Source organism: Apis florea, unplaced genomic scaffold, assembly GCF_048593485.1.
Source record: "Apis florea isolate Af1SG1 unplaced genomic scaffold, ASM4859348v1 contig_3758_pilon, whole genome shotgun sequence".
NCBI classification, from domain to species: domain Eukaryota; kingdom Metazoa; phylum Arthropoda; class Insecta; order Hymenoptera; family Apidae; genus Apis; species Apis florea.
The window spans coordinates 543920-571526 of record NW_028256839.1 but is presented as its reverse complement, the minus strand read 5'-3'; the positions used below and the strand labels follow the sequence as shown (position 1 = coordinate 571526).

General features: G+C 18.2%; 1 protein-coding gene across 4 annotated transcripts in view; it reads left to right on the top strand.

The window, feature by feature from the left end:
• Positions 1 to 5367: 5367 nt before the first annotated feature.
• Positions 5368 to 27607, top strand: part of LOC100863262 (pancreatic triacylglycerol lipase) — an 88644-nt gene continuing 66404 nt past the window's right edge. For 2 of the 4 annotated variants that reach the window (XM_012489359.3, XM_031917847.2), the window contains exon 1: positions 5368 to 5645. Coding sequence is in view for 2 of the 4 variants with exons in the window: in XM_086915012.1 (XP_086771138.1) it covers positions 5644 to 5645 (2 nt within the window). In the remaining 2 variants the exon portion in view is untranslated. The remainder of the gene's footprint in view (positions 5646 to 27607) is intronic. The other 2 variants (XM_086915012.1, XM_012489357.3) reach the window with 1 other exon arrangement.

Below are 27607 nucleotides of genomic sequence, written 5' to 3'. Positions count from 1 at the left end.
TTAAATTATAATATAGTTCGATGATTTATAATTTTTTAACAAAAAATATATTAGAAAAGCTAGAAATTTTAACTATCTAATAACTGAGGCATTTTGGATTAATCCAAAATTAGTTATTAAGCGAAACAAATCTGTTTTCAATTGATTCTGCTTGAAAATTATTAATAATTGTCAACTATTCAATAATAATAGCCATGAAACTTCGGAATGATATATTGTATAAAATTATTTTTCCTATAGATAAAGTCTATAGAAAAAATTATCTTCTTCCAAATCTTTTAAATATTCGAATAAAGATATTTACAAAACGCTTAAAATATTTATGTTTCTTGAAAGACAATTCAAAATCTTGGATATTAAATGTATCATAAATTCTCATTCATTTTTCAAATAAAGATGAAAATATAAATATTAGCATAAACAAGTCGAATACGATTGGAATAAGATCATCAAACTACACAATATTAGATAGGTTAAAATATATGTTTTAATTTCAAAAACTGATATTTCAATAAACCACATATTAATATTAGTAGATGCTTTAAATAAATAAATTTAGAAAATAAAAGAAGTCTATATGAATAAATATTTAATTAAGCACTCGTATTGCGTTGCAAGTAACACATAGCCGTAAACATATGGAATCATGTTCGGTAAGATTTCTAATACGATTGTAAAAAATGACTATTTTTGAGTAGAACTTTTAAAATATTATAACATATTCTGGCTAATATCTGTTATTATTAATATATTCTTTAACAAAGCCAATTTTGAGTATAACATTATTTTTAATTATCATCAATGATACATCTGTTATTATTAATATCTATTATTATTAAATCTTCTAAACATTTTCTTCATAGTTTAAAATGAAGATATATAAATTAGATACTTCAGAAAGGTTAAATAACTCGTAATGGTACTAGATATCAAATTTCAAATCTGTTATTTTTCCAAGAAATTTAAAAAAATATTGTCCTCAGAAAATATGTTCAGAGATGAAATATGAAAGGCGAAATATTTTCCGAAGTCGTTGATTGTTTTTTTCGGCCTTTTCGGCCGAAAAGGAAATGAAATATAATTATATTGTGATATAATTATATTTAGATTATATATAGAATACAGATGAGATTAAACAATATGTATAAATATGTGTTATTATATGAAGATAAGCATCAGAAAATTTTTTAAAGCGAGTAATTAATCAGCAAAATAAAGTAAAAGAAAGTGCATCATACGAAACGAATTATATTTTATTCATAAATATCTGATTTCATTCTTCCTTCTTCTTATTTTTTATATTAAATTTTTTTTTTTTTTAAGCAAAAATTGGAATTTTCAAACTTTTTCTAAAATTCTATAGTTACATCATAATTTATTTTTATTTTAATAATATATCGATAACTAATAATTTGTACATTGTATGTTATAAATGAATTGTATGTTATATATAAAAGTATTTCGTGCTGTAGCAAATAAAATAACATATATTCTACAATATATAATATTATGATTCCTATTTTTTTTTTTTCATTTAGTTTAAGAATACAGAAATTTAGAAAAATTATAGAAAATGAGAATTTATATATAATATAAATAATTATAATATATGTTATAATATATGCTTTTAAAAAATAATATATAAAGAATAATATAGCGTAGCAATCAATTCATGTCGCAATTTGTAATAATAATTATATTTTTATTTCAATAAAATTTAATATTGATTATTAAAAGCGCCTTTGCGTACATTAATAATCATAAAGATAAAATCTGATATCAAAAGAATGATATTATTACAATAGAGAAAATTTAAAAAAAAAAATACTCTAATTTCGCAACATTCAAAACCATTAATAGTTGAATATAATTTCATAATATGTATGTGATATTTTTTGAAATATGTGTATTTCTTTTATTTTATTTTTTTTTTTATTCGTAAAGCACTTTGTTTCATTTCACTTTGAAACCATTGCTCGCTTCGTCACCTGCATGTTTTCTTTTTCGAATAATGACTGTTTGAAAGTGATATCCATTATTGTGCCACACACGCACGACATATGTAGTACTTATGTTGTTCTTCTTCGAAGCGAAGCAAATGCGACGTTTTACTTTCGAATGCAAAAAAGCAAAAAAGAAATTGTAAGATGACATAACTCGGGTATATAAACGCGGATAATATTTCGGACTTATTACGTGATTTAACCGAGAGAAAGTCACTCCTCTGTGCGGTTTTCAATTAAATTGCAATCGCTTCGCGACTTTAAATTTACACGTCCTTTTATTTGATTATGTAAAAGAATATTTCGTGTATAACTTTCGCAAAGTTTATTTAAAAATTTTTATTATCCATTTTTTATTATTCACATTAATATTATTTATAGAATATAAATAATTGGAGTTGAAATAATCGAATTTTTAATGACCAATTTTCAAAATTTTTATATGTAATTTAACAAATTCAAAAAAATTATATATATATTATTTTATGAAAATTACAATAGATGAAAATAAAATAAAACTGTAAACAAATCATATTGTTTATCATCAGAGAATTATTAAAAATTAATTAATGATTAATTAAAAATGATTTTAACATATCTTTATTTTAAAAAACAAATAGTTTTTTTTACCAAAAATTTTTTAATGATGATTGACATATTTAAGTATATTTATGAACAGGAAGTATTTATCGGACATATCGAATTCGTTTTAAAAGCTTATACATTCGATAAAACAATTAGATACAACAAACCATTGTTTAGCTTTTTAATATAAATTCACGATGCATAACATCATGAATTGAAAAAACGATATAGCATTATTTTCGACTTTGTGGTTCAAGTTTTTACTGTTTGATGTTTGTTTTGTTATGAATCATATTGAAAACATATCATTTCATTATAGATGATATTATTTAAAAAATTTGGATTGGAATTAATAAATTCAATAAAGTTTTGTGATGCTATTTACACATCGCTCTTTCTGCGAATTGAATGAATTTCACACAAAATTTTCTCTTGCCTATTTTATTATATATAGTATTGTAAAATCTTTCATATTATTCTTCAATCATTCATACTAATCTTTAACTTGTTATTATTTTTATCAATAAACAACGATCTTTCGACAATAGATAAACAAATTCAATATTTACATCGATGCAACTTATTGAAAATTATTCTTCTGTTTTGTCATCCTCAAATGACTTTCTTTAAAAAAAAAGCTTGATCTATTATAAATATTATAGCATAATTCAAACAGTTCATAAGCTTTTTGCATCATTTTATAAATTCCATTTTTAATTATCGCCCATTGTTCCAGATTATAATGAATATCTATAAAATCAAACAATTTTTAACAAGCAGTATTAAAGAACATTGTGAAACAAGAAAACTATAGAATACTAAGAAAATACTAAGAAAAATTTAAAATATGGAATTATTATAAAAAAACTTTGGAAATTTCTTAAACATGTTCTTATTTGTATATATATATATATAATTCAATCATGAATATAACGTTAATATATACTAGTTACATAGTTTATTACATGCGAAAAATTTATTATAAATTATTAAGATGGTATATTGTGATTGAAATAAAAGAAATCCAATATTATTCTAATTATTATTATGCAATCAAAATATATTCAATTTTTTCTTTCAATAGAAAGAAAGAAATATCTTTCCAATCAAGATCTTAAAATTTCATGAAATATATATATATAGATCGAATAAAAGCTATATTTAAATATATTTAAATAAAATATGATTTTTGCATTAATATCTACATAATAATAAGTTTTTTATTTATTCAGCTATAAGTTATTTAAAAAGTTATTAATTTAGAAAAAATTATAATTTGAAATTTATAAAACTTTTAAAAAACAAGGATCACAAAGTAATTGTGTCAAATGAACTTGTTTGATTATTCTTTTTTTATTTTTCATAAAAATTAAGTATTCATCAATTGAATTTATTATAGCATCGAATATTTTCATTCATTCTATAAAATTTTCAGTTTTGCAATATGTAAGATAAGATAGATGGATATTTTAAAAATATCTTGAAATATTAAATATCATTTTTATCAAAGTATATAATAAAATTAGAGTTTTTATTTATACAAATCTTATTTATACAAAAAAATTAATTTTAAATTAAGTTACGAATTATTGCTCTGTTCTATGATCAATCAATTTTAAATTCAAGTTTAGTTTAGTTATATAATGAACAATTTATAGCAATGAATATTATTTAGTAAATGCAAGCAATCCATATATTTTTTATGATTACTATACGATACTTTCGTTATATATATAACGAAAAATCTCGAATATTTAATTAAATATTTTATTAATCTATATATTATATCTATTATATATATAATCATCATTATATTTACTATACACTTTTTATGTAATAAAAATTAAAACTTAAAGAAATGTCTATAAAATATTTGAAATATATCTTTTACTCGGCATTGTTAAAGAATTATAACAAAGAGTATTTTATATGAAAGGATAGAATTTACATAGAAGAAATTTAAATTATTGGATGTATAAATTTCTATATCCTATATATTAAAAAACTGTTAATAAAAAATTTGTTTCATATTTTTTTAAAATGAGTTAAAAGTTATATTTTCAGAAATGTTTTTTATATTTTTAATTTTTAAAATATAATTAAATATTTTATAATATTAATTATATAAACTAATATCTATTAATTATTGCTTTTAAAAATGCATCTCTTAACATATAAAATTCCAATAACTAAAATGAAAACAACATTAATTTTATAAATAATAATCAATTTCTTGTATTAATATAATTAGTTATATATAATATAAATTTTATATTTATATAAATATAATAATTGAGTGAATATAGTGAATATATTTTATTATAATAAGAATGTTATAATAAAATGATAAATATAAAATCATTTAAAAATTTTTTGTAATTTAAAGATTGTAATTTTATAATTTGTGAATATTTTAATTTTTCTATAATATTTTTAAATAAATTTTTCCGATATTATATTTCTGCTTTTATAAAAATTAACAAGTTTTACTTAAACTTTAAGATATTTGATACAATATTACTAATAAAATTAATAACATAACAAAATGTTATATTATCTTTATATTTTCTTTATCAAATCTATCATCAATTGTAAAATATCTTCAATTTTACTCTCACCATTCCATTCTCCCCACTTTCCTCGAAACAAATTCCAAGCAAGGTCGAGAAATTTCAATCTAATTGTTACAATCATCTTCACTATACAAACCAACCTGTGTCCCCACCCTTTGCAGAACGATCAACCAGGTGGTGGACAAGAGATTTCGAAACGTTCGAATGGAATATGCTCGTCGAGTTCAGTTGAGTGTCGGTCTCTCTCCGTGTCGCATCTTTTTGTCAATCGATTTCTCGCCTTTCAGTATTTCACGATTGTCATCGTTGACATTTCATGAAAAACAGAAGCTAATCATTGATCAATCTCTAATGAACAATAATTGGTGACTGTTATGTGATACTGCTAGTTGGAGAATCAAATATTTTCTAGTTAATACACTGTCGATCATTATGAAATCGAAGGCCACGTGAAATTGTGACATGATAGACAAACTTCAAAAATGTGAGTAGAGATATGTTTAAAATATTATTAAAAATTTTAATGTCATTGATGATTTAAAAATTTCTCTTATTTTTATGAAATATGTTATATAAATTTCAATATTTTATTTATTTGAAATTATTATTTTTATTTATTTCTATTATTACTAATTACATTAGACAAAATTAATATTTATTAATATTTATTTTTAAATTTATACAAAAAGTAAATAATAATAATAGTATATAATATATATATATATTACTTCTTGTTTATATATAATATAATAAAATATGTTAATTAATTTCAAATATTTTCTGAATTGTTAAAACTTTAAAACATTGAATAAATTTTAGATGATTAACTCTAGAAAAACAAAAATTTTTAATTTATTGTAAGCATTTCTACTATTATATTTATAATAATAAAATATATTTGTTCTGTTTGTAACTTCCATTGTTAGATTTATTATAATAATCTTGACTGTTACTATGAAAATTATTTGGATCCTTAAAATAATATAAATAATTGTTATAACTAAAATATATGGTACCATACATAATATGGTTTTTCCTATTTATGATTTCTCACTCAAATAATAAAAGTTCATTAAATAAATTAAAATAGATAAATTGATTATATTGATATTTAAAAGTTTATTTAATTAAATACTTAAAAATCTTTAATAAAATAATTATTAATAAATATTATATTCAATATTCATTTATTATTCATTTTATATCTTTTTTTTTCAATTTTATATCTTTTTTTATTATATATTATATAGAATATTTAAACATATTTTTTTCATTTATAAAAAATGAAAATATAAACAAAAAAAGTATTAAAAATAATGTACATTATACACATATTATATACATATTAGACATTTAGATTATTTATTTATTTACGTGTATTAAAAATATATTCAATTTGTATGTAAATCTTTAAATCTTCATTTAGTTTGGATTTATTTTTCATTTATGAAATGAAATAAGAAATAAATTATTTTTGAATAATTAACTAGTTTAAATAATAATAAAAATGAAAATGAAAAATGAAAAAGAGAAATAACAAATAAGAGAGAATGAAGAAATATATAAAAAAACATATACAATTTTTTAAATTCAAAATAAATAAATAAATAAAAAACTATATTTAATTTCAATTAATATGATTCCTATTCTAAATCATTAATATTTTTATAAAAATATAAATTTTTCTTAAAAATATTTAAAATTATTTTTATGATTTTTTTATAATCTAATCTCTATATACACTTATATATTAAAACAATGATATGTATATTAAATCGTAATAATTTACTGAAGACTTTGCATTACTTGTTTTGCTTATTTGTTTTTTTACACTATGTTTGATCTTTGACTTTCAAATCTACACTAACTACTTTTTCTTTTCTTTTTTTCTATTTGTTTTTTGTCTCTCTTTTTCTCTCTCTCTGTTTCTCTCTTATATATGCATATATGCATATTTAATATTATGTAAATACAGTCGTTAAAGTACGCGATCCTGTGTCTTCGATGGCCTTATCCTAAACATTATTTTTTATACTTCTATATTATTTTATATATTATATATTTTTAATTATTTAATTTTTTAATTATATAATAATTTTAACACTTTCGATATATATGTATGTATATATTTGTCAACACCTCCTATTCGTACTGAAAAAGTATTATTCGAAAATGATATAATGATATCCAACGTCTATTATAAAAAATAGAATATGATTAATTATAAATCAAAGTTTAATAAAAGTTTTTTACAAATATTTTATAAATTAAAATTAAACTATATCATATATAGAAAAAAATTGTTTAAAATAATAATTTTGACAATAGATTTCAAGGTCATTAAAATCGGTATAATCATCTCTATTTTAAAGAGAATAAAATTTTCATTATCCAAAGCAAGAAAGACAAAACCATTCAGTTCAAGAAATTTCGAATAAAATAGATTTTTTTGAGATGAATTAATCTATATTTTGAGCAAAATAATTTGCAATAAAATTGAGATAATAGTGTCAAAAATGACATTTTATTTTATTTTAGATATTTTTATAAAATAAATTTTTATTATAAAAATTATAAAAATCATTATATAAATATAAATTTTTTTAATATACAGAGAATGTATATATTTTATAAATAAATTTTCAATTTCCTTCTCCTATTTCTTATTATCAATGATTATGGATTTCCCAATAAAATATATATATATATATACACTTTTAAAAATTTTGCAGCATTTTCATCGCAAGTTCTATTGTTATAATTATCAAATATTTTTATAACTTATATATCAATTTTTTTTTAGTTATTTATTTTATTCATAATTAAAAATAAAATAGAATTTCTTGTTTTCTTCTAAATAAATAAAAACTGTATGAAAATGCATAACCTATATAATTTGATTAGTACTGCAAAGTATTTTTATTATTTTATATATATATATATTTTATATATATTTATTTTAGACATAAATAAAAATATAAATTCGACATAGGAATCAAAGTTATGTGAATGTCTAAATATTTTGTATTTTGTATTATCATTAATTATCCTCTCATAAAATATATTGTATTATATTAATAATAAATTATTATATTAATAATAATTTAATAATAATAATATTATTAATTCTATTCTATATGTATTAACATATTAATATAATATGTATTATATTAAATCTATATATAATATACATATATAAATATATGTATATGTATTATATTTAATTCATAAATATTTCATGAGATCAAAAAAAAAAATATATATATATAACTTTTTAAATTTAGAGATTAGTATGTAAATATTTGTTTTAAATAATCTTTTTTTTTATAGAAATTCTATTTTTTTTTTCAAATTTTCTATTAAGATGTAAATAAAATATAAATATCCATTCTCTTTCTTAATTTTTCATTTATAAGAACTAAAATGAGAAGTTTTTCATTTTGATATAGAATATGCAAAATAAAATGTTATTAATAAATTATTTTTTCAAAATAATCTAAAAAGATAGACTTCATTATAGCAAAAAGATCGATTTCATTTATATATATATATATATATATATATATATATATATATAATATATAATTATAATAATTATATAAATATATATATAAATTATATTATATATATAATTATATAATTATAATAATTATGTAAATACATATATACATTATATTTTATATATATAAAATATATAATTAAATTTTTGATTTTTTAATATTAATGGATATTAACAGATATTTTTGAAACAATCATTATGGGAAAAATCAAGATTTCCCAATATTTTGAATGGAAGATAGTATTAAGTTTTTGTTATTAAAATAATACGTATTAAATTATTTTTTCTTATTATGCAGTTATAGAATTATAGCGAGGATTTGTTTCGAAAAAATATTTTGAAAAAGAGAAGAAAAATGAGAAATATCCGAATGTTGCTATTTTATAAATTATAAAATTTGTTTTAATTAATTATAAATTAATTAAAAATGTTGTTCTTGGACTTTTTTTAGATTTAAATTTTTTAAAAATAATTTTTCAAATATTTAATAAAATTTAATTTAACATTTAATAAAATAATATTCTAATTTTTTATTTTTTTTTCTTTCTTAATTTCTTTTTCTTTGTTCAAAATTTGTTCTTTTGTTCTTTGTTCTTCGAAACAAATTTTTTTGCTAAAAAGAATAATAAATATTAATGAGTTTGATAAGAAATTATCTTAATAATAAAAAATTAGTATTATTTAAAAAAATTATTAAGAAATTTTATTTAAGTAAAAAATGTTTTCTCCTAAAAAAAAATCTCTTGTATTATTGGATTATAAATTAATATAAATTGGATTAATAAAAATGAAATCAGTATTTATTAAATTCTATGAAAATAAATTATAACACTTTATTTGATAGAATGTATATATTACCTACATATTAATCTAATATTAATAATTTTAATTAATAATTAAAATTGTTTATTATTTTTTATTTTTATTGATTTAGTCATATATATATGAAAATTTTTGGAAATAATATGTATATTTCTTAAAATAATCCATGCATTAAAATGTATTTAAATATAAATATTATATTTATATATAAATTTGAATATTAAAAAAAACATGAAATGTATATTATATGTCATTAATTTCATAAAAAAAATTATATATTTATATCTTATAATTTTATATATTATATATTATATATTAATTATAAACGACAATAATTTTTTCATAAAATCAATTTGAAAATTTAAAAATTTTTACATAAGATTGCTAATATCTTAACCATTTGTTTGTTATGGAAAAAAATTTTATTCAATTTGAATAATCACACTACATATGACTCTTTTTTTAATTTTTGTTTCATCGTTCTGCGATTATAAGAAAGCAAATTCTCTTCATATTCATTGATTTCTTTATGGTATAATCTGAGACACATATTAATTTTATTTTCTATTTGTGATTTAAAACACAGTAAAAGATTTTTCAATATTTTAATTAAAAATGGATAAACATTGAAATTTAAATTTTAAGTTAAAAATAATAGATATGCTACATTTGCAAACGCTTCGTCATATTCAAAAAAAAAAAATATGAGCAGTTTGGTAGTGAAACTTTTGTGCCTTATATCATAGATAGAAATTATGTTTAATTTAATTAATTTCTTAGCTTTTTAAAATATCTAATAAAATTTTGTTTTCGTGTCTCGTTTATTAAATTTAATAGAATTTTATCTTGAATTGTGAAATTTTTTAATATAAATTAATTTAAGTTCATTTTATAAATATAAATTTTTTTAGTCACTATAAATATAAATTTTTAGTCACTAAGTCAAAATATAAATTTTTTATTGTAAGCAACTGCGTAGAATTACATTCCCGTTACGTCTCAAACCATCGAATCTATATTCTGTATATAATTTTCAATATTGCGTTTCTGTTTTTTAATATCTGTGATTATAGATTTCCCAAGACCATGAATTCTTGCTAATTTCATTGCATTTTCACTTTCAAAATCTATAATTATTTTGTATTTCTTTTCAATAGTTAAAACTACACATTTTCGTTTATTTGCCATTGTGATACCGTCCTCTGTTTCAGACTGAATTGATATGATTACGTTTAACTGGCCGAACACAGGAAAGTATTTATTACATCTAAATACGTTGTATTTACGTAATCTGAGTATGTTGTATGTAAACATCACTACGTTGTGCGGATAATAGAACGTCCGTATATTAGAATATTCGGATAATGGAAATACGGATATGGGAGTCTCTAGTGTACATATTCTCGAAATTGCAGAAATCATGATGTATCCTCTCATCCGCAGTATTCGTGATAAGCAATTCGATGTAATCATGAATTATCGCGAATTTATCAATTAGTGAAATATTATGATTTAACTACTCTTGAAGAGGATCGGCTTTAGTGAATTTCCAATATGCGACGCAAATTCTTTAATCGAATTAGACTGGCTTGGATACGGCTGATACTCACCGATTAATGTCTGGAACGAATCAAAAAGTTTAATGAACAACTCAACTCACTGGAAAAATAGGTTCGATGATAAATATCGTTTGATCCGTCCTCATTGACCTTGGAAATGATTGCCAATTTTTTCGCTGATGGGCAAGAGAGTTACATGTTAACGGATAGCTCCGTGAAGATTAATCGATCAAGATTGATCGAAATCTCAATAAGTGCTGTTTGCTGGAAACGGTCTCCTCTGTATGTCGATTGTCAGTGATGTGCGCTGTTAGCCTTTGTTTCCGCGTCGAATAAGCAGCTGAATTTAATTTGTAATCTTCTTCTTTTATTTAAACTCACAGTATCTGGCAGAGGTAAATAAGATTGAAAATATCGCTTAATCAGTCCTTGTTCTCTGGATTCTGGTAATCAACAGCCGTTTGCAGGAATTCAATATCCGTTGAGTGCCGTCCTCTAGAAAAGACGAAGTGGCTCTCTTTCTCGTGAAATGTAGGCTTGTTGAGTCTCGACTGATTTTTTCAACATAGTTGCTTGAATCCACCAAGAATCCGGCTCAAAGGACCAACGTTCGCGCCCGCAATAATGGTATTGTAATGATTTTGAAGGATGTAAGCTAATAGCTGGGTACTTGTCGAATGCTTTTCAACAGATGTCAATAACAAGTATACTTCTTAAAGATGAGTAGATTGTTAGATGACTAGATAAGTAGTTACTCGTGCGGAGCGCGTTTCTATTAGAGAGTAGAGTCTCTCGCAATGTCGCACAATGTGTTCACAAACTATCTAATTGTCGTATTCAGCAGTCAAACTACGACGTGAGTGATAACTACGAGACTCTATTTGCAAGTGAAGCTCGTATCCTCAGAAAAATCCCTTAATTGAGAGAGTCAGTTTTCCAGTGAGACGTCAATAATCAATAATATCGCAGTCAATTCGCGATATCTACTAAATTCGAGGAAATTTCTCGTTTCAGTGATGATCTGTATACAAAGATTAAACAGATCATCTTTTTTATAGATTTTTATATTTGTCTTTGAATTATATTTCGCGACAGAAATATATCACGTTAAGACCGGTTCAGCTGGTCTGAAGAAACTACTTCTGAAACGTAGAATTATAAGTCGGCTAAATTCTCAAAGACATTCTTCTCAGATATCTTCCTTTGTTTAAATTTAATGGTAAGAACAAAAAGAGTTTTTTATATGAAAAAAGAATAAGCTGTTTATAAATCTCGCAAGTAATAAGTGCTCGCGAACAACATTCACATGTACTTTTTTATTTGTATAATTAATTTATATATTTTTTTCTCAAATTTTAGTTTAAATTTTTTAATAATCTTTTATTCATAGCTAATTTCTTCATTTAAACAATAGATTTTTTTTAATTCGCTGTACAGTTTGTATAAAATATTTCCTAATTCTAATAATTATTTTTGCATATATATTTTTTTATATATATATATATATACAGAATTCGAAGTTACATAAAAAATCTTTTATCTCTAAATAAGAGAATTTCTTTTTTCTTTTTTATAGTATTCTTCTTTCTATAATTATCTTCAATAGAAATATAATGAATTTATTTTATTCTTATATCTTTGCTTTTTTATATAATTTTTTATATAATTTTATATAATTAATTTTATATAATTTTATATAATTTTATATAATTTTTCTATTTCTTTAAAATTGAGTTGCTGATCTATTTTTCCTTATTTGGTTAATTTTCTACATTGTATAATCATAAAATATTACAGATATATATATAATCATAAAATATAACAGATTTATAAAAAGAAAGTAAAAAGCAAATAATAAAGCAAAAATTACAAAAGACACATGATAAAACATGAATATTTATATAATATTAAATAATTAATTATTCATTAACTAAAATTAATACGTATATTTATACATTAAATAAAATCTTATCTTAATATTATCTTCAAAAAATAAAATGCATTTAAATTTTATTATTATATTTAATCAAATGTAGTGAATTATAATGACTATTGAAATTTTGATTATATTTTTAAAACGATATAATAAGAATTAACATATTTAATATATATAAATTTTGTAGTCATTTTTCGTTATCAATAATCTATTAATAGATAATAGTTAATAAAATAGAATAATTAATATATGATAAATTTAATAAATAAAAATGTTTAATAAAAATTATATAGTCATCTCTAAGAATGATTTTTGAGTTACAATCTATTTTAATCTTTTAAATGATATGATGAAATATTTTATCACATAAAATGACTCTATTGTATATCAATATAATGCTTCATGACAATTTTAAAATATATTAAAAAATATACAATAAAATAATACATAAAAATATGTATAAGTTATATTTTCTTTGCTTTAAGAAAATACTGTCTCTTTTTTTCAGATTTCTCTCTTATTTTTAAGTTAACATTTTAATCAGAACAAAGATTTATTCTTTTGTCTGATTAATATTGTCTGAATAATATTGTATTTTATCATCGCATTATTCATTATTATTCTATTATAACGGCATAACATATAATATAATGATATATGTATAATGCATATATGATGAAGTAGAAAAAAATTTCTTAAGAATCTCATTTAAGAAATTAAATAATCATAATACGTATTAATAATACGTAGATGATATTAATCAGAAATAAAATAATTTTTAATGTTAAGAAATGCACAATTGTTACAATGGTACAAATATGTAAATATATATGCTTAAAAGAAATAAGGAAAAGGAAAAGGAAAGAAATGAGCAAAAAGTAAGAGAGAAAAAAAATAAAATTAATTATAATTAATTATAATAAAAAATATTCTTGGAATCAATTCTTGGAAATTAAATAAATATATTACTATATTTATTCATAAAAATTAAGAAAAGAATAACATTTTTTAATTTTTTTTAAAATAAATATTTTATTTATAAATAAATATATTCTAAAATATAAATATTATAAATATTTAAATATTATAATTTGTTTTTAATTTTATTTATAAAAAAATTGTATTTTTCTCACTTTTCTTCTAAATTCTTCCACTTTATCATCAATATATATTATTATATTATATCGTAATATTTATTACTTAAAAAAAATGTGCTAACTTTTTTCAAGTTATCAATAAAAATTTTTTTAATTCACAATTGTCAATATAAACAATAATAGTTTTATTGTTAATGATATTTGAAAAAAATAATAGAGAAATAAATAATAAAATTCGACAATATCAGGACTGCAATAAAAATAGAACTATTTCCGCATTACGTAGTGAATAAAAAGATTCGTTTAAATAATTATACTTGGCTAGTGAAATACCGAGTATATACCGGTGAATGTGAAAGTAATAACCATAATTAATGCTTGATGATCAGTTGATTAATGTTTTCTTTTAGAATTTTTTTTTATATGTATAATTGGAACAATTCGACAAATATTTTTTATATATTAAGAAATTATTTGAATCATAAATTTGAATCATTTTGAAATTTATTGCATCAAAATACAAGAAATAAAAAATAATTTCATTAATTTTCAGATTATTTATTTTAAATAATAAAAAGTATATTGTACAGTTTGAAGATATAATTTTAAAATTAATAAAATTTCTTAACTTTCACATGCTTCTTGAACATATGTATAAAAATTATATAACATTGATCGAAAGTTGACAATTAATAATATTCATAAAGAATCTTAAAATAACTCAAAATTAAAAGTAAATTTTGAATGTTAAAATATGAACTGTGTGTTTTTATATTTATTAAATATGTATATAATTTATATAAAACATTAATTCAATTATTTTATAATCATTTTATTATGAAATAAAAATCTTTTAAACTTAAACAATAATAATATTACTATGATATTATAAATAGAATGTACAAATTATATTTTATCTAAAATGTCTCCACTATTGATTAAAATATCAAATAACTTTTCCACAATAAATTATTCAATCTCATATATTAATAAAAAATATAATTCTAATTGAAAAAATTAAAATTAATCAAGTAATTTATAAACAAGATATTTATACAATTACTCAGTATTTTTCTCATAAATATGATGAATATTAAAAAAAATTTGAAAAAAAAAAAAGTTTTACAATCTCCTACAATCAATGCAATGTAATGTAATATAATCAATGTAATAGTTTATATTAATTTTTTATATTAGTAATATTTTTTGACAAAGATAATATTTTATTTTTTAAACTAAAAATTATATCAAATTATTTAAATAAGTTACTTATATTTATAAAGTATAATAAATATTCTATCAAAAGAAACAAGTTTAATTCATTTTTTCTAACTAATTAAAATAGTAATAAGATAATTAATAAAAATATAAATCGTTAAAGTCAAGCATGTCTAAATATTTTTAATAATTTTAATAAATGTATCTTTAACAATTTTATAACATATATTTTATTAAATTTATATTTACTTTTTGACTGACAAATAAATTGTCTAGAAAAAATAGATCGATATAATATCGATAAAATAAGTTAATAACGAAAACAATATTGATGAAATAATAGTAATTTGAAAGTAATTCATTCTAAATATGCAAATATGTTAATTTTGAATTATGAAGCAGATAAAATCGCTTATATTACATCTTATATATACTTTCTTCCATTCATTATATTTTTCTGAACAACTCATTCCATCAGAAAAAAAAATAAAAATTCAAATTAGTTTGATTTATTTTTATTTATTTATACAACGTAATCACACTAATTAAGAATTAAATTTGGAAATAAAATAAAAAAGTTAAATGTAACAATAAAATAAAAAATACAAAAATTTAATAAAAAATTTGTCTCGTTAACAAGTTATAAATTTATTATTAAATATAAATCAATAATTTATTATTAAATATAAATAATATAATTGAATTTTTATTTTATAAGTTATTTACTTATTTATTTAATGATGTGAATATAATACAAAATTCCCTGGAATTGCCCTTGAAAGTATTTTTTATATTACGTTCAGAGTGAAAGTTACTCTCGAATAGCCATTCTCAATTTAGTATCAACTTGTAAGAAATACTATCGACAGAAACTTACGAGAATTTTACTTTGAAATGGACTTATAACTTAAAGCATTTTCTTTCTTAAATTTATAAAAAAAATACATGTCATCAATCATATTTATCTAGAAACAATAACAATACTGTGAAATCAGTCTGATAACAAATTGAAAATATTTTGAAAATCGAAAATATACCGACAATATAAAAAATCAACTCATTATCAAATAAATTGATACAATTTGCGAAGTTGGTTATAGATATATAATTTTTTAAGTATTATATAAAATATAATGAAATAATTATAATACAATGAATAGCATATCATTATAAAACAAAATAACAGTAAATTAAATTAAATTTTCAAATATAAAATTTATTAATTAAATTTGTTTGTAATTTTTCTTAATTTTTTTTTTTTATATTATGATCGACAATATATATTTATATCGATATTTTTATAATGCATTTATTAATTTAGAAATTAATAAATTCGTATCAATCATTCTGTAATATAAATTTAAATTTTTAAGAAAAAATATCTAATCATCCAATTAAATCAAATCAAATTATTCAAATATAATATAATATAAATTCGAATATAATATGACAAAAAAATTATAACGAACAAATAACAAATAATCTTTTATTAACATTATTATTATATTATTAATATATTCACTTCAATATTACGAATTGTATTTTGTTGCATCATATTTGTTACCAATGACACCGATAACTACATCATTGAGCTGAATTGTGCTGACATAAACACTATCGGATAAAAAAACATCAAAATCATTAATTATTCGTATCATGATTCTAATTTCGATTCTTATGATGACTTAAATTCGCAGCACGTGCCTGAACGTACGTTTAAATAGTATCCGCAGTATGGTGATTGGTTGCTGATGAAGTTTTTGGAAACATTGGTCAACAGGAAATTTCGAAGTGTATATTAAGTAATTTTCAATAGTAGGTATTCAAACGTCATTACATATTGTGCGCATATATATTCAGATTACTTATCATGAGTTTAGCCTGAAGTAAAATTTCTTATATCGAATAGCTAATGTTGACGTAGTTATTTACTATGTAAAAGTATCGTAAACGATCTTCGAATGTTATATTCATATGTCATGTTTATATGTTCGATAACTGGTTGCTTCAATTTAAATTATTAAATTATTGCATATAAAATTATTGAATGCAATTTAATTTTATAATTAATTTTAATCGCGTTTAAAGAATATCAGAAAAATCTTTGTTAAGAAAAATAAAAATGTAATAAATTATGATTATAATATATTGATTTTTTTTTATGATAAAGATAAAAATAAAATAATAAAGATAATGAAAATTATATAAGAAAAGATTATGTGAATGTACCATGATATAATATGTATATTCCAAATATATTACAAACAAAAAACATAAAATAAATATATAAGCAAAACATTAACTAATAATAAATCAAAGAAATTTAATTTAATAATTGCTTATTATATTTTTATTATTTATTATTTATTATAATTTTATTATGGTTAGTTATTATGATTTATTAAAACAAAAACAAATTTGTTCTAATAATGCGCTTGTTTATTTTTGCATAAAGAATTATCAATTATCAAAATTTTTCTTAAATTACACATCTCTATTTGGAATTATAATTCATAATTTAAGATATTTTGATCTAGTCTAGAGTTTCTAAAATATATATTCGGAAAACAATATAAATAATATTTTAAATTTTATAATATATATATATGTTTTTATTAAGATTTTATCAATAGAAAATATAAAAAAAAATATTAAATTCTCTATTAAAGAATATAAAAAAGTATTGTATATTATCGATTTTATTATACCTTTTGAATATTTTAATGAAATATTTAGATAGATAGAATAGATAGAATAAAATTAAAAAATTAATTATTAATGATAATAATAGTTAAAAATATTTTTATGTATATAATACATAAAAATTACTTTATGAAATTTAATAATAAGATTTGATAATTCATAAAAATATGAAAATTTAATTTATAAGAAGCAGTAACGTTATCCATTATTTATTATTTAATTATTTAAACTATATAAACTAAATATTTGTATATATTATTATATAATTTGTAAAATTTATATTATTAATTATATTAATAAAGAAATATTTATTTATTTTGTTTTCATTTTGTTTTTATTTTCTTTTATTCAAATTTTATTTTTATAATTATCTAAAGCAAAACAATTAATATTTTTTTTATTTGTAAATTTGATTTGCATATATTTTTATATGCAATGTATTCAATTCTAGAATAGAGAAGAATTTCAAGAATACTTTTAAAAGAAAAGAAAAAATTTTTAAATTTTTAAATCTAATTTAACTTCAATTATAAGTTGAGTTTATTATAATTTTTTTATAAATAAAATATTTTAATAAAGTTGTAATGTTGATTACATTAACAAATTTTTATTTAACATGGACAACAAATATATAATAAGAAAAAAATATCAAAACTATTTTTTATTACATTGAATACATTAGAGATACATAATAGAATAAAATCATTTACTTAATTAATGAATAAAAAAGCAATTCTAAAATATAATTTTTAAGATATCGAGAATTAAGATTCATAATCATTTGGTAAATATTTAATATATCGAATGGTGTCAATGATATGATTTCAAAATATGTTAAAGAAAGATGTTATTTTCATTTGCCATTTTCAAGAAAAAATGTTGATATGTGAAGTTGATCTGGTGAGTTAAGTAGAAAATTAATTTTTATATTCTTTATATTCTTTCCTTATCTTAAAAAAAAAAGATAAATTTTATTGTGTCTATGTAATATTAATTGTTATATAGATTTCATAAGAAATCTTTGAAAAATTATTCTGAAGAAAAATAAATGTAATGTAAACTTATTTATTAAGTTACAAGCAATTTAAATTTGCGTTAATGAAACTAGATAGAAATAGTTTGCAATAAAGATAGAGCTATTTCACTTTAAATACTTTAAGTTCATGCTAGATGAAAAGAAAATTAATAAATAAATTAACTGATATTTTTATATAATTAATTTTTATATTTGTTGTATTGTCTTATTATTAATTTAGAATAAATTTGAATTTATATTGAGTTTACATTAAAATTAAAATTAAATTATATTATTAAAAACAAAACAAAATGTATGATTAATATATGTATTACATGTGAATGAAAAAATATATATATATACATATATACAAAGTTAACGCAAATCAATTCAAATCGAAATATATAATTTCCTTTCACACATTTTACACATTTTTTTCAAAATTAATATTCGATTACACATTTTTATTATTTTTTTCATAATAACATTAAATATAAAATGAAAAAAAAATAAAAAAAATTATGTTTACAATAAAAAATTAAGTATACAATAGTTCAATCAAACTATAATAACCAAGAATAAAATTAATAAATATTTTAATCTAATCGATCTTTCATCTAACGATAAAGCGATCAATTAGTTTATCTAGCGTAACCTAATTTTCTCTTAAATTTTTTTAAAAATTATTGAAATGCAATTTTTTAATTATTTTTTCTTATATGAAATATAAGAAAATATAATTTCTTAATAATGAAAGATTAAAAAATTAATAAATATGTATGTGATTTCATTAAAAAAAAATTAAAGTAAAATTTAAATTTCATGGATAAATATTTACCTAAATTTTGAATATTATATAAAGATGATATTACCTAAATATATATAATATATAAAAAGATTATATAAAAAATATATATATATATTTTTTAATATATATAGTTTTTAATATACAGAATGTTGGCTAATGGAACTGGATAAATTTGATTTTTTGACACCAATATTTGTAGAAGAGTCTCATTTTTTGCATATTTAAATATATGATAAATAAGTTACAATATAAATAATAATAATAAATTAATAATAAGAGTAATACTTATTTTATTATTAATAATAAATAATAATAAAAATAAAATAATAGTAATAAAACTTCTATAAAATTTCATTAAATTTTTTATATATCATTTGTTAATTATCATTAATATTTTAAATATTTAACGCAACATTATTAAAAAAAATACTAAAATATTAAATATTATATGTAGGAATTAAATAAATCATCATACAATTTAAATATTAAAATATTATTATTTCTTTTGATAATTTTAATAATAATAATAATAATAATAATTTTGAATTCAATATTATTCTAATAAAAATTGATTTTTAAATAAATTGAATACGATTCTTCATTAAATTACACCTCAATGCAGAAATGTAATTTTTCCAACTTATTTTTATTACATTTTGTATTCAGTCATTTACATAACCTCATGTTTATCTAAGACAAACTTTTTCTTCTTGTTTAACAACACTATGGTTATACAATAAATCATAACTAATGAACATGACATTCGTGCAATTTATTAGAAGTTGTAAACATTATTTGATAGATATAAATTATCATGAATCAAAGATCTATTTATCTTAATTTGAATATCAGATAATAAAAAATAAAGAAAAGTATGAGAGTTAATTAATGATCTTTAAATAATAATATATTTTAATTATTATCGATTAATATTCGAAAAGAAATTTTTTTTTGCATTAAAATTTATTATTAATATTTAATATTTCATATATTTTATTACCACATATTATTTTAAAAAATATAAAATAATTTATTATCTTTATTATAAAAAAATTATAATAAGATTTATATGTATCATTCAAGATTTAAAAAAATAATTTTAATAGAGATATATAATAAGATAATTGATTTTATTGTCATTATTGTATGCATTATACAAAAACATTTTAAATGTTGAATTATGAAAATTATTTTTGATATTTTGTTTAAATTTCTTAATGAAAATTATACAATATTAAATCTCATTATTCTTTAACCTTATATTTAATAACAATTGATGTATCGATAAAAATGATTATAAAAATTTATAAAGATTACGATGCATACTTTAAAAATAGATGTGACTGAATAGAAATTATATATTCCTGAGTTAAGCATATAACTTTCATATTTTGAAAAAAGCAAATTTCAAATTACATTTTTTGAATTTCAAAATTATAACGTTATTTATTAACAGTCACTCAAATAGACGCATTTTCGTTTGAAGAATTTTAACATTATATTGAACATTATAAGTTCTTTGGAAATATATATATATATAGTACAATTTGTATAAGTATATATGCAATTCCAGATTAGTCAATTATAAAAACTAATTCTTTTTTCAAGAAAAATTTCAAATTTACATTCTTTAAATACTTGAAATTTATAACATTATGTAAATTATTGACAAATTGATGTAGTATAATTAACTAAATAGATTGATTTTCATTTAAAGAATTTCGATATTATATTCCAATTTTTTCTAAGATATACAAAGAATTAATATTTTCGTAAAATTTATTATCTTTGGATCAATTTTAGAAACCAAAATAAACACAAAAATTAATATACAAAAATGTTAGTATGATATTTTTATATATTAATCTTTGATTTTTAAATATATATATATTGTGTATTTTTTATACATGTATGTATATATATCTATATATTAATATACATATTATGTTATATATATTATAGTAGATGAATTCATCTTAGTGTTCATAATAATCATAAAAAAAAATCTCATTAAAGAAAATTTTTTATCTCAAATTTTAAATCTCACATAGCTTATGTTATATAACTTAATATATAATTGATTAAAGGTTAACTTTTGTTTTAAAATTTTCTTTCTTTGATTGTCAAAAATATCTGAAAAATATTTAATGTTTATTGTATTAAAAGTATTTAATTTACATTTAATATATATTTAAAAATATATATATAAAAAATAATATATATTTAAAAAAAATATTTAATTTACATTTAATATATATTAATTTTTAAATATTTTATTATATTTAATTATTAAAATGAAAAATAACAATAGTAATCTATGGTATTAAATTAAAAATGATTTAAAATCAATTTCTACATAAAATATAATCTTATATTTAATTTTTAATCTTATAAATTATAAAGAAGAAATAAAAAAAATATTGAAAAAAATTGAAGGAAACAAAAAAATTATAATTTAAACTAAATTAATATGAAAAAATTGCAAAAAAATTATCAAAGATTTTCCAATCTTTACTAAGAAAAAACAGCAAATCTCTCCAAAAGCAGGTATACAAGTTGGAAGCAAATGTTTCATATATATAAGTAGTTACTTTCTCTTGCGTTCACGTAAGCATGCGTGCATCAAGTAATTTTAAATTCTTTGTCTAGTTAGTCTAAATAACAGTAAATATTTAGTATTTAAACTTGCCAAAATATTTTATGAATCCATATAAAATTAGAAGATCCTCAAGAATTATGTTTTTGTTATATGAATATTTTTTGGAATTTTTATAAATGTTAAGTAAGAATTCAAGAAAAGATAATTTAATTTAAGATATTTCATTTAAAAATTTGTTAAATAATTATAATTTAATTATAATTATATAATTATAATTTTCTAACGATTTTTATTTTTTACATTATTGAGTCTTTAATATATGTTTATATGAAATTCTGATATGAAATTTAATTTTTTTGCTATTTTTACGATTTTTATAATTTCTTAAAGACTTTTATCAATTAAACAATGATAGATTTGAATAATTTAAAATTTTTATTATAAGTATATTAAGTATATTTTTTTTATAATAGTATAATAAAATCATTTTTTACCTTCAAATTTTTCAATTACTGTATATTCATTATACATTAATTATTAATTGCTAACATGGATTCTATAAATTTGGTTAAAAATAATGACTTAACCATTTTAATATAAGAATATATAAAAGATAATATGTTTAGCCACAATAATCACCATTATACAAAAAAAATAATATTTAATAATATAACATAATATAATATAATACAAATAGAAGAATAAAGAAATTTAAACTATGTATATACAAGATGTTAATATATTCGTGAGAATATATATTTTGAATAATTGATTTTAAAAATCAAAATAAGCATAAAAGTTAATTTACAAAAACATTAATTGAAGCTTATTTATTAAGTTAATAATTAAAGCAATTTATAAGCAATTGAAGTTTGCATTAGATAAAACAAAGAGGAAATAGTGTGACAGAGACCTATTTGAAACTTTGTTTAAATTTAACTAACATTTAATAAATAAGCTTTCAAGCTTTCTCTGATTCAACTCTAGCTAAAGTATTATTTCTTTACAATTGAGTTTTTTTCGAATCATCTCATCTCTTTGAATAATAAAATTATCTTAAATATCATTGTCCATATTATAACAAATAAATATTAAAAAGAATAAGAAAATTAAAAAGTATTGAAGTATTGCAAAAAATAAACTATCAATATTTATAAAATTAATTCTCGTTTTTAACCAGCTTTGAAATTGTAAGACAATTAAAAATAGATATCGAAAAATATATCTTCAAACTAAATATTATTATATTTCTCAATATAAGAAAAAACAATGATTTTCGCTAATAACTCGTTAACCAAATCGAAATGAAAATTTTTACAAATGAAAATACTGCTTGAAATTATCTCAGAAATCTCCAATAAGATATTCCATATTTTTGGATTATGTATAATATGTATAATATGTTTTTAAATTAGTAAATACATATGATAATGATGATTATTAATGATACGATAATGATTCGTTTCGAAATTAAGATATTAATCCAAGAATAGGTAATTATTTACTAGGTAGATGATCTCATCAATTTTGATGATAATAAAATAAATAGTCAAATATAAATAATTTCTTATATATGTATAAGTTTTCGAAATATTTGCAAAAAATTCGATATTATATATTGTTTTTTACTGTCTATTATAATTTATTATTTTTCAAGTGAGAATATTAAATTATTTAAATTTATATATTATATAAATTTACATAATTATTTTATTTATTTATATATTATTTTTATCTAGAACTTTTATTTTATTTTAATTTATTAATTATAGATAATATGAATAGAAAAATTATTAGTATTCATCAGATACTTCAGAATTCATGGAATATTTTCCAATCAATAATGAATATCATTCATTGAAAAATAAAAGAATAAAGTTAAAGTAATTAAAAGTATTAATTAGCTTTAGACAAAGGCTTTTTATCATTGTAATAATAATATCATTTTTTCTATAATTTTGTATAATTTTTTCTATAATTTTAGAAAAACTAAAATAACAATTCCATCATATACATGTGGCTATTAAAAGTTCATAATTAATTTTTGTAATGTAAATATTGTATATTATTAAGTGGAAATGAATAATAAATTTAAATTTTTTTATTATTGATTCAAATTTATTATTAGCTAATGATACTCTTACAATTAGCTTAATAATTAATTAACATTATCAATATCGAGATGCTTTTTAAAATAAAAAGTAAATCCTTTTTTTTAAATAAAGGGTGAATCGATTTTTAAAATAAAGAACAAATTCTTTTCTTTTTACCACATGATAATTTTTCAAATTTGTTTCTTATAAATATATTACTTCTAGTTCCTATATTTTACAATAATTAAAAATAAGGAAAATGAATAGAAATCATATATCCAATAAAACATTTATAATGGTAATAAAAAAAATAATTGTTGAGAAAGATTCCGGAATTTTTTATATATCTTATAAAACTTAAAATGTGAATAAACTATTTTTGAATATTTAATTGCATTTTTATTCAGTATGATAAATTGTGAAAGTTTCTTCCATGACTGTCGCAAAAATTATTTCTTTATTAGGATAGAAATTAAACATATTACATAGTAACAAATATATAAAATAATATAAATATATTTGTGTATTGAAAACTCTATAGAGCAATCTTGAATTCTGAATTAAGATATATTTCTGAATTAAAATTCATTAGAATATGACAAAACATATTATATAAATGATAATAAAAATACATAAATATTTTATAATTATATTAGATTATATTAGAATTGTTGTAAAAAAATTCATCTTCACTAGAAGGAAGAATCTTTACAAGTTGCGAAATTCTGTATACAATGTCACGTGGTCGAAAATTAAATATTCATAAATTAATATTAATGCTAATGATAGAATAAATGATAATAAAATTTTCTAATTTTTAATTTTTTTTAATAAAATTTCTATTAATATATTTATGAGATTTCTTTGATTAAAATAAGATCAAACACGATACGATTTGATTTATATTTACTTATTTAATAAATAAATAAAAAATCATTATCATTTAATAGATATGCAAATATAATTCAAATTATGCATATGAATTAAAAAATTCTTAAACTTCAAGAGCATATAATTCAAACAAAAAATTTTAATAAACGCTATAAGAACAATTTTGAAAATATTAGTTTTTTTTGTTGTTTGAATCATAAATATATTAATAAAAATTTCATTGAAAAAGAAATAGAAGAATCTATTCTGAAATTAGTTAATATTTTATTTTAATATTTTTCTTTCGACTATTTCGATTCACAATTCTTTTTTTTCTATCTTTTCTCTTTTTTTCTATATTCACAGTAAAACACACAAGTAAACTCCGAATTCCGATAACAATATCAGAATAATATAAGCATTAATACTTCTGGATTTTATTATATCATATATTATAATTACATAGCTCTTCCAAAATTTTACAGTTATAAAATATTATTATATTTAGAAATCTTCTAAATTATAGCAATGTACGTATATAGAAAAATCGCATCTATCAGAAATTCTATCATTACTATTATGTATATGTATATATGTATATTAAAAATATGAATTTCTAATTTCACATACATTTTAATACCTGTTTATATTCATGAGTTTAGGAAAATTAGAACAGATTCTAAAAAAAATTTTCATAAGAATTATATATAGACAACTTTTCTCAAAAATAAAAAAATACATAATAGCAATAATATACTAATAAATTCACAAAAAAATATTAAAAATATATCCGTAAAAAGAAGATTATTGATATACATATATGTAGAAAATATATAAAAAATGACATCGTAAAGAAAAGCAATATAATAGGAAAGTATTTAATAGAATAAATTATGTGAAAAAACATTATAAAACAAAGATCATCCTTGAAGAGATATCAAGAAATTGTATGCAATTAATATGCAAATGCATATTAATAATTAACTTTGTAGATAAATATCCATTATATATACCATTATTATATTATAATATGTATAATAAATATATTATTATAAAAGTATAAAATTAGAACATTTAAAAAAAAAATAATATTATATTATATTGTTATTCTATAAAATATTTTAATGTCATTTATCCTTTTTGATTTCTTCTTATTATATTATCTTTCTCTTTGTTTCACTTTATATGTTCATTTACTTTATTTTTCTTATTATTACAAATACTCTCAATTTTATAAATGTATCTTTAAAATTATAATTGATTTGTAGATTTCATTTCCATTTCTGTATTTATAATTACTATTTCTATTAATTCTCGATTATTTAATTTAATAATTAATTAATAAAATATAATTGTTGAATTTACAAATTGCAAGTTTGATTATTATTGTAATAATATTATTGTAATAAAAATAAAAATTAAAATAAGAACAAAACATATATTTGAAGCATTTTGTAATATATTTATTTAAGTATATATATATTTTATATTTATATTATATTTTTTTTAGTTTTACTTTATTAAATTATATATTATCTTATAAATCTACAATATGTACAAATTAATTAAATAATATACATTGATTTTTATTAAAAAAAATATATAAGAATATGAAAATTTCTTTTTGGATATGGATTTTTTGGATATAATATATTTCGTATACAATGAAACTCCATTAATATAAATTAATTAAGGAACAATATAATTATTTATATAAGAAATCTTTTTTATAATAAAACAATGAATGAAGCTTTATTTAATATTTAAGACAAAATGAAATAAATAATTGCATTTTATATATAAATATATTTTGTTAAATAATAACTTTACACAAAAAATTATATTACATAATTAATAATATAATATAAAATCAATATTCAAAAAATGAAATTTTTTACAAATTTTTTTCATAAATTTTTTTTTAAATTAAACTATTTAATTTTTTTAGTACAATTATTTCTGTAATATTACATTGTTCTTATAATTTAAACCATTCTATTTATTCATCCTATTTCTCAAATTATAAATGTCTTGACACAAAATAGAATATCTTCCCAAAATAGAATTATTAGCATTGTTTTAATAAACAAGTTTCGTTTTAAAAGAAATAATTTGCTTATATTTTATATAAGAAATAAGGAAATGTATTATTCATATAATAAAACAT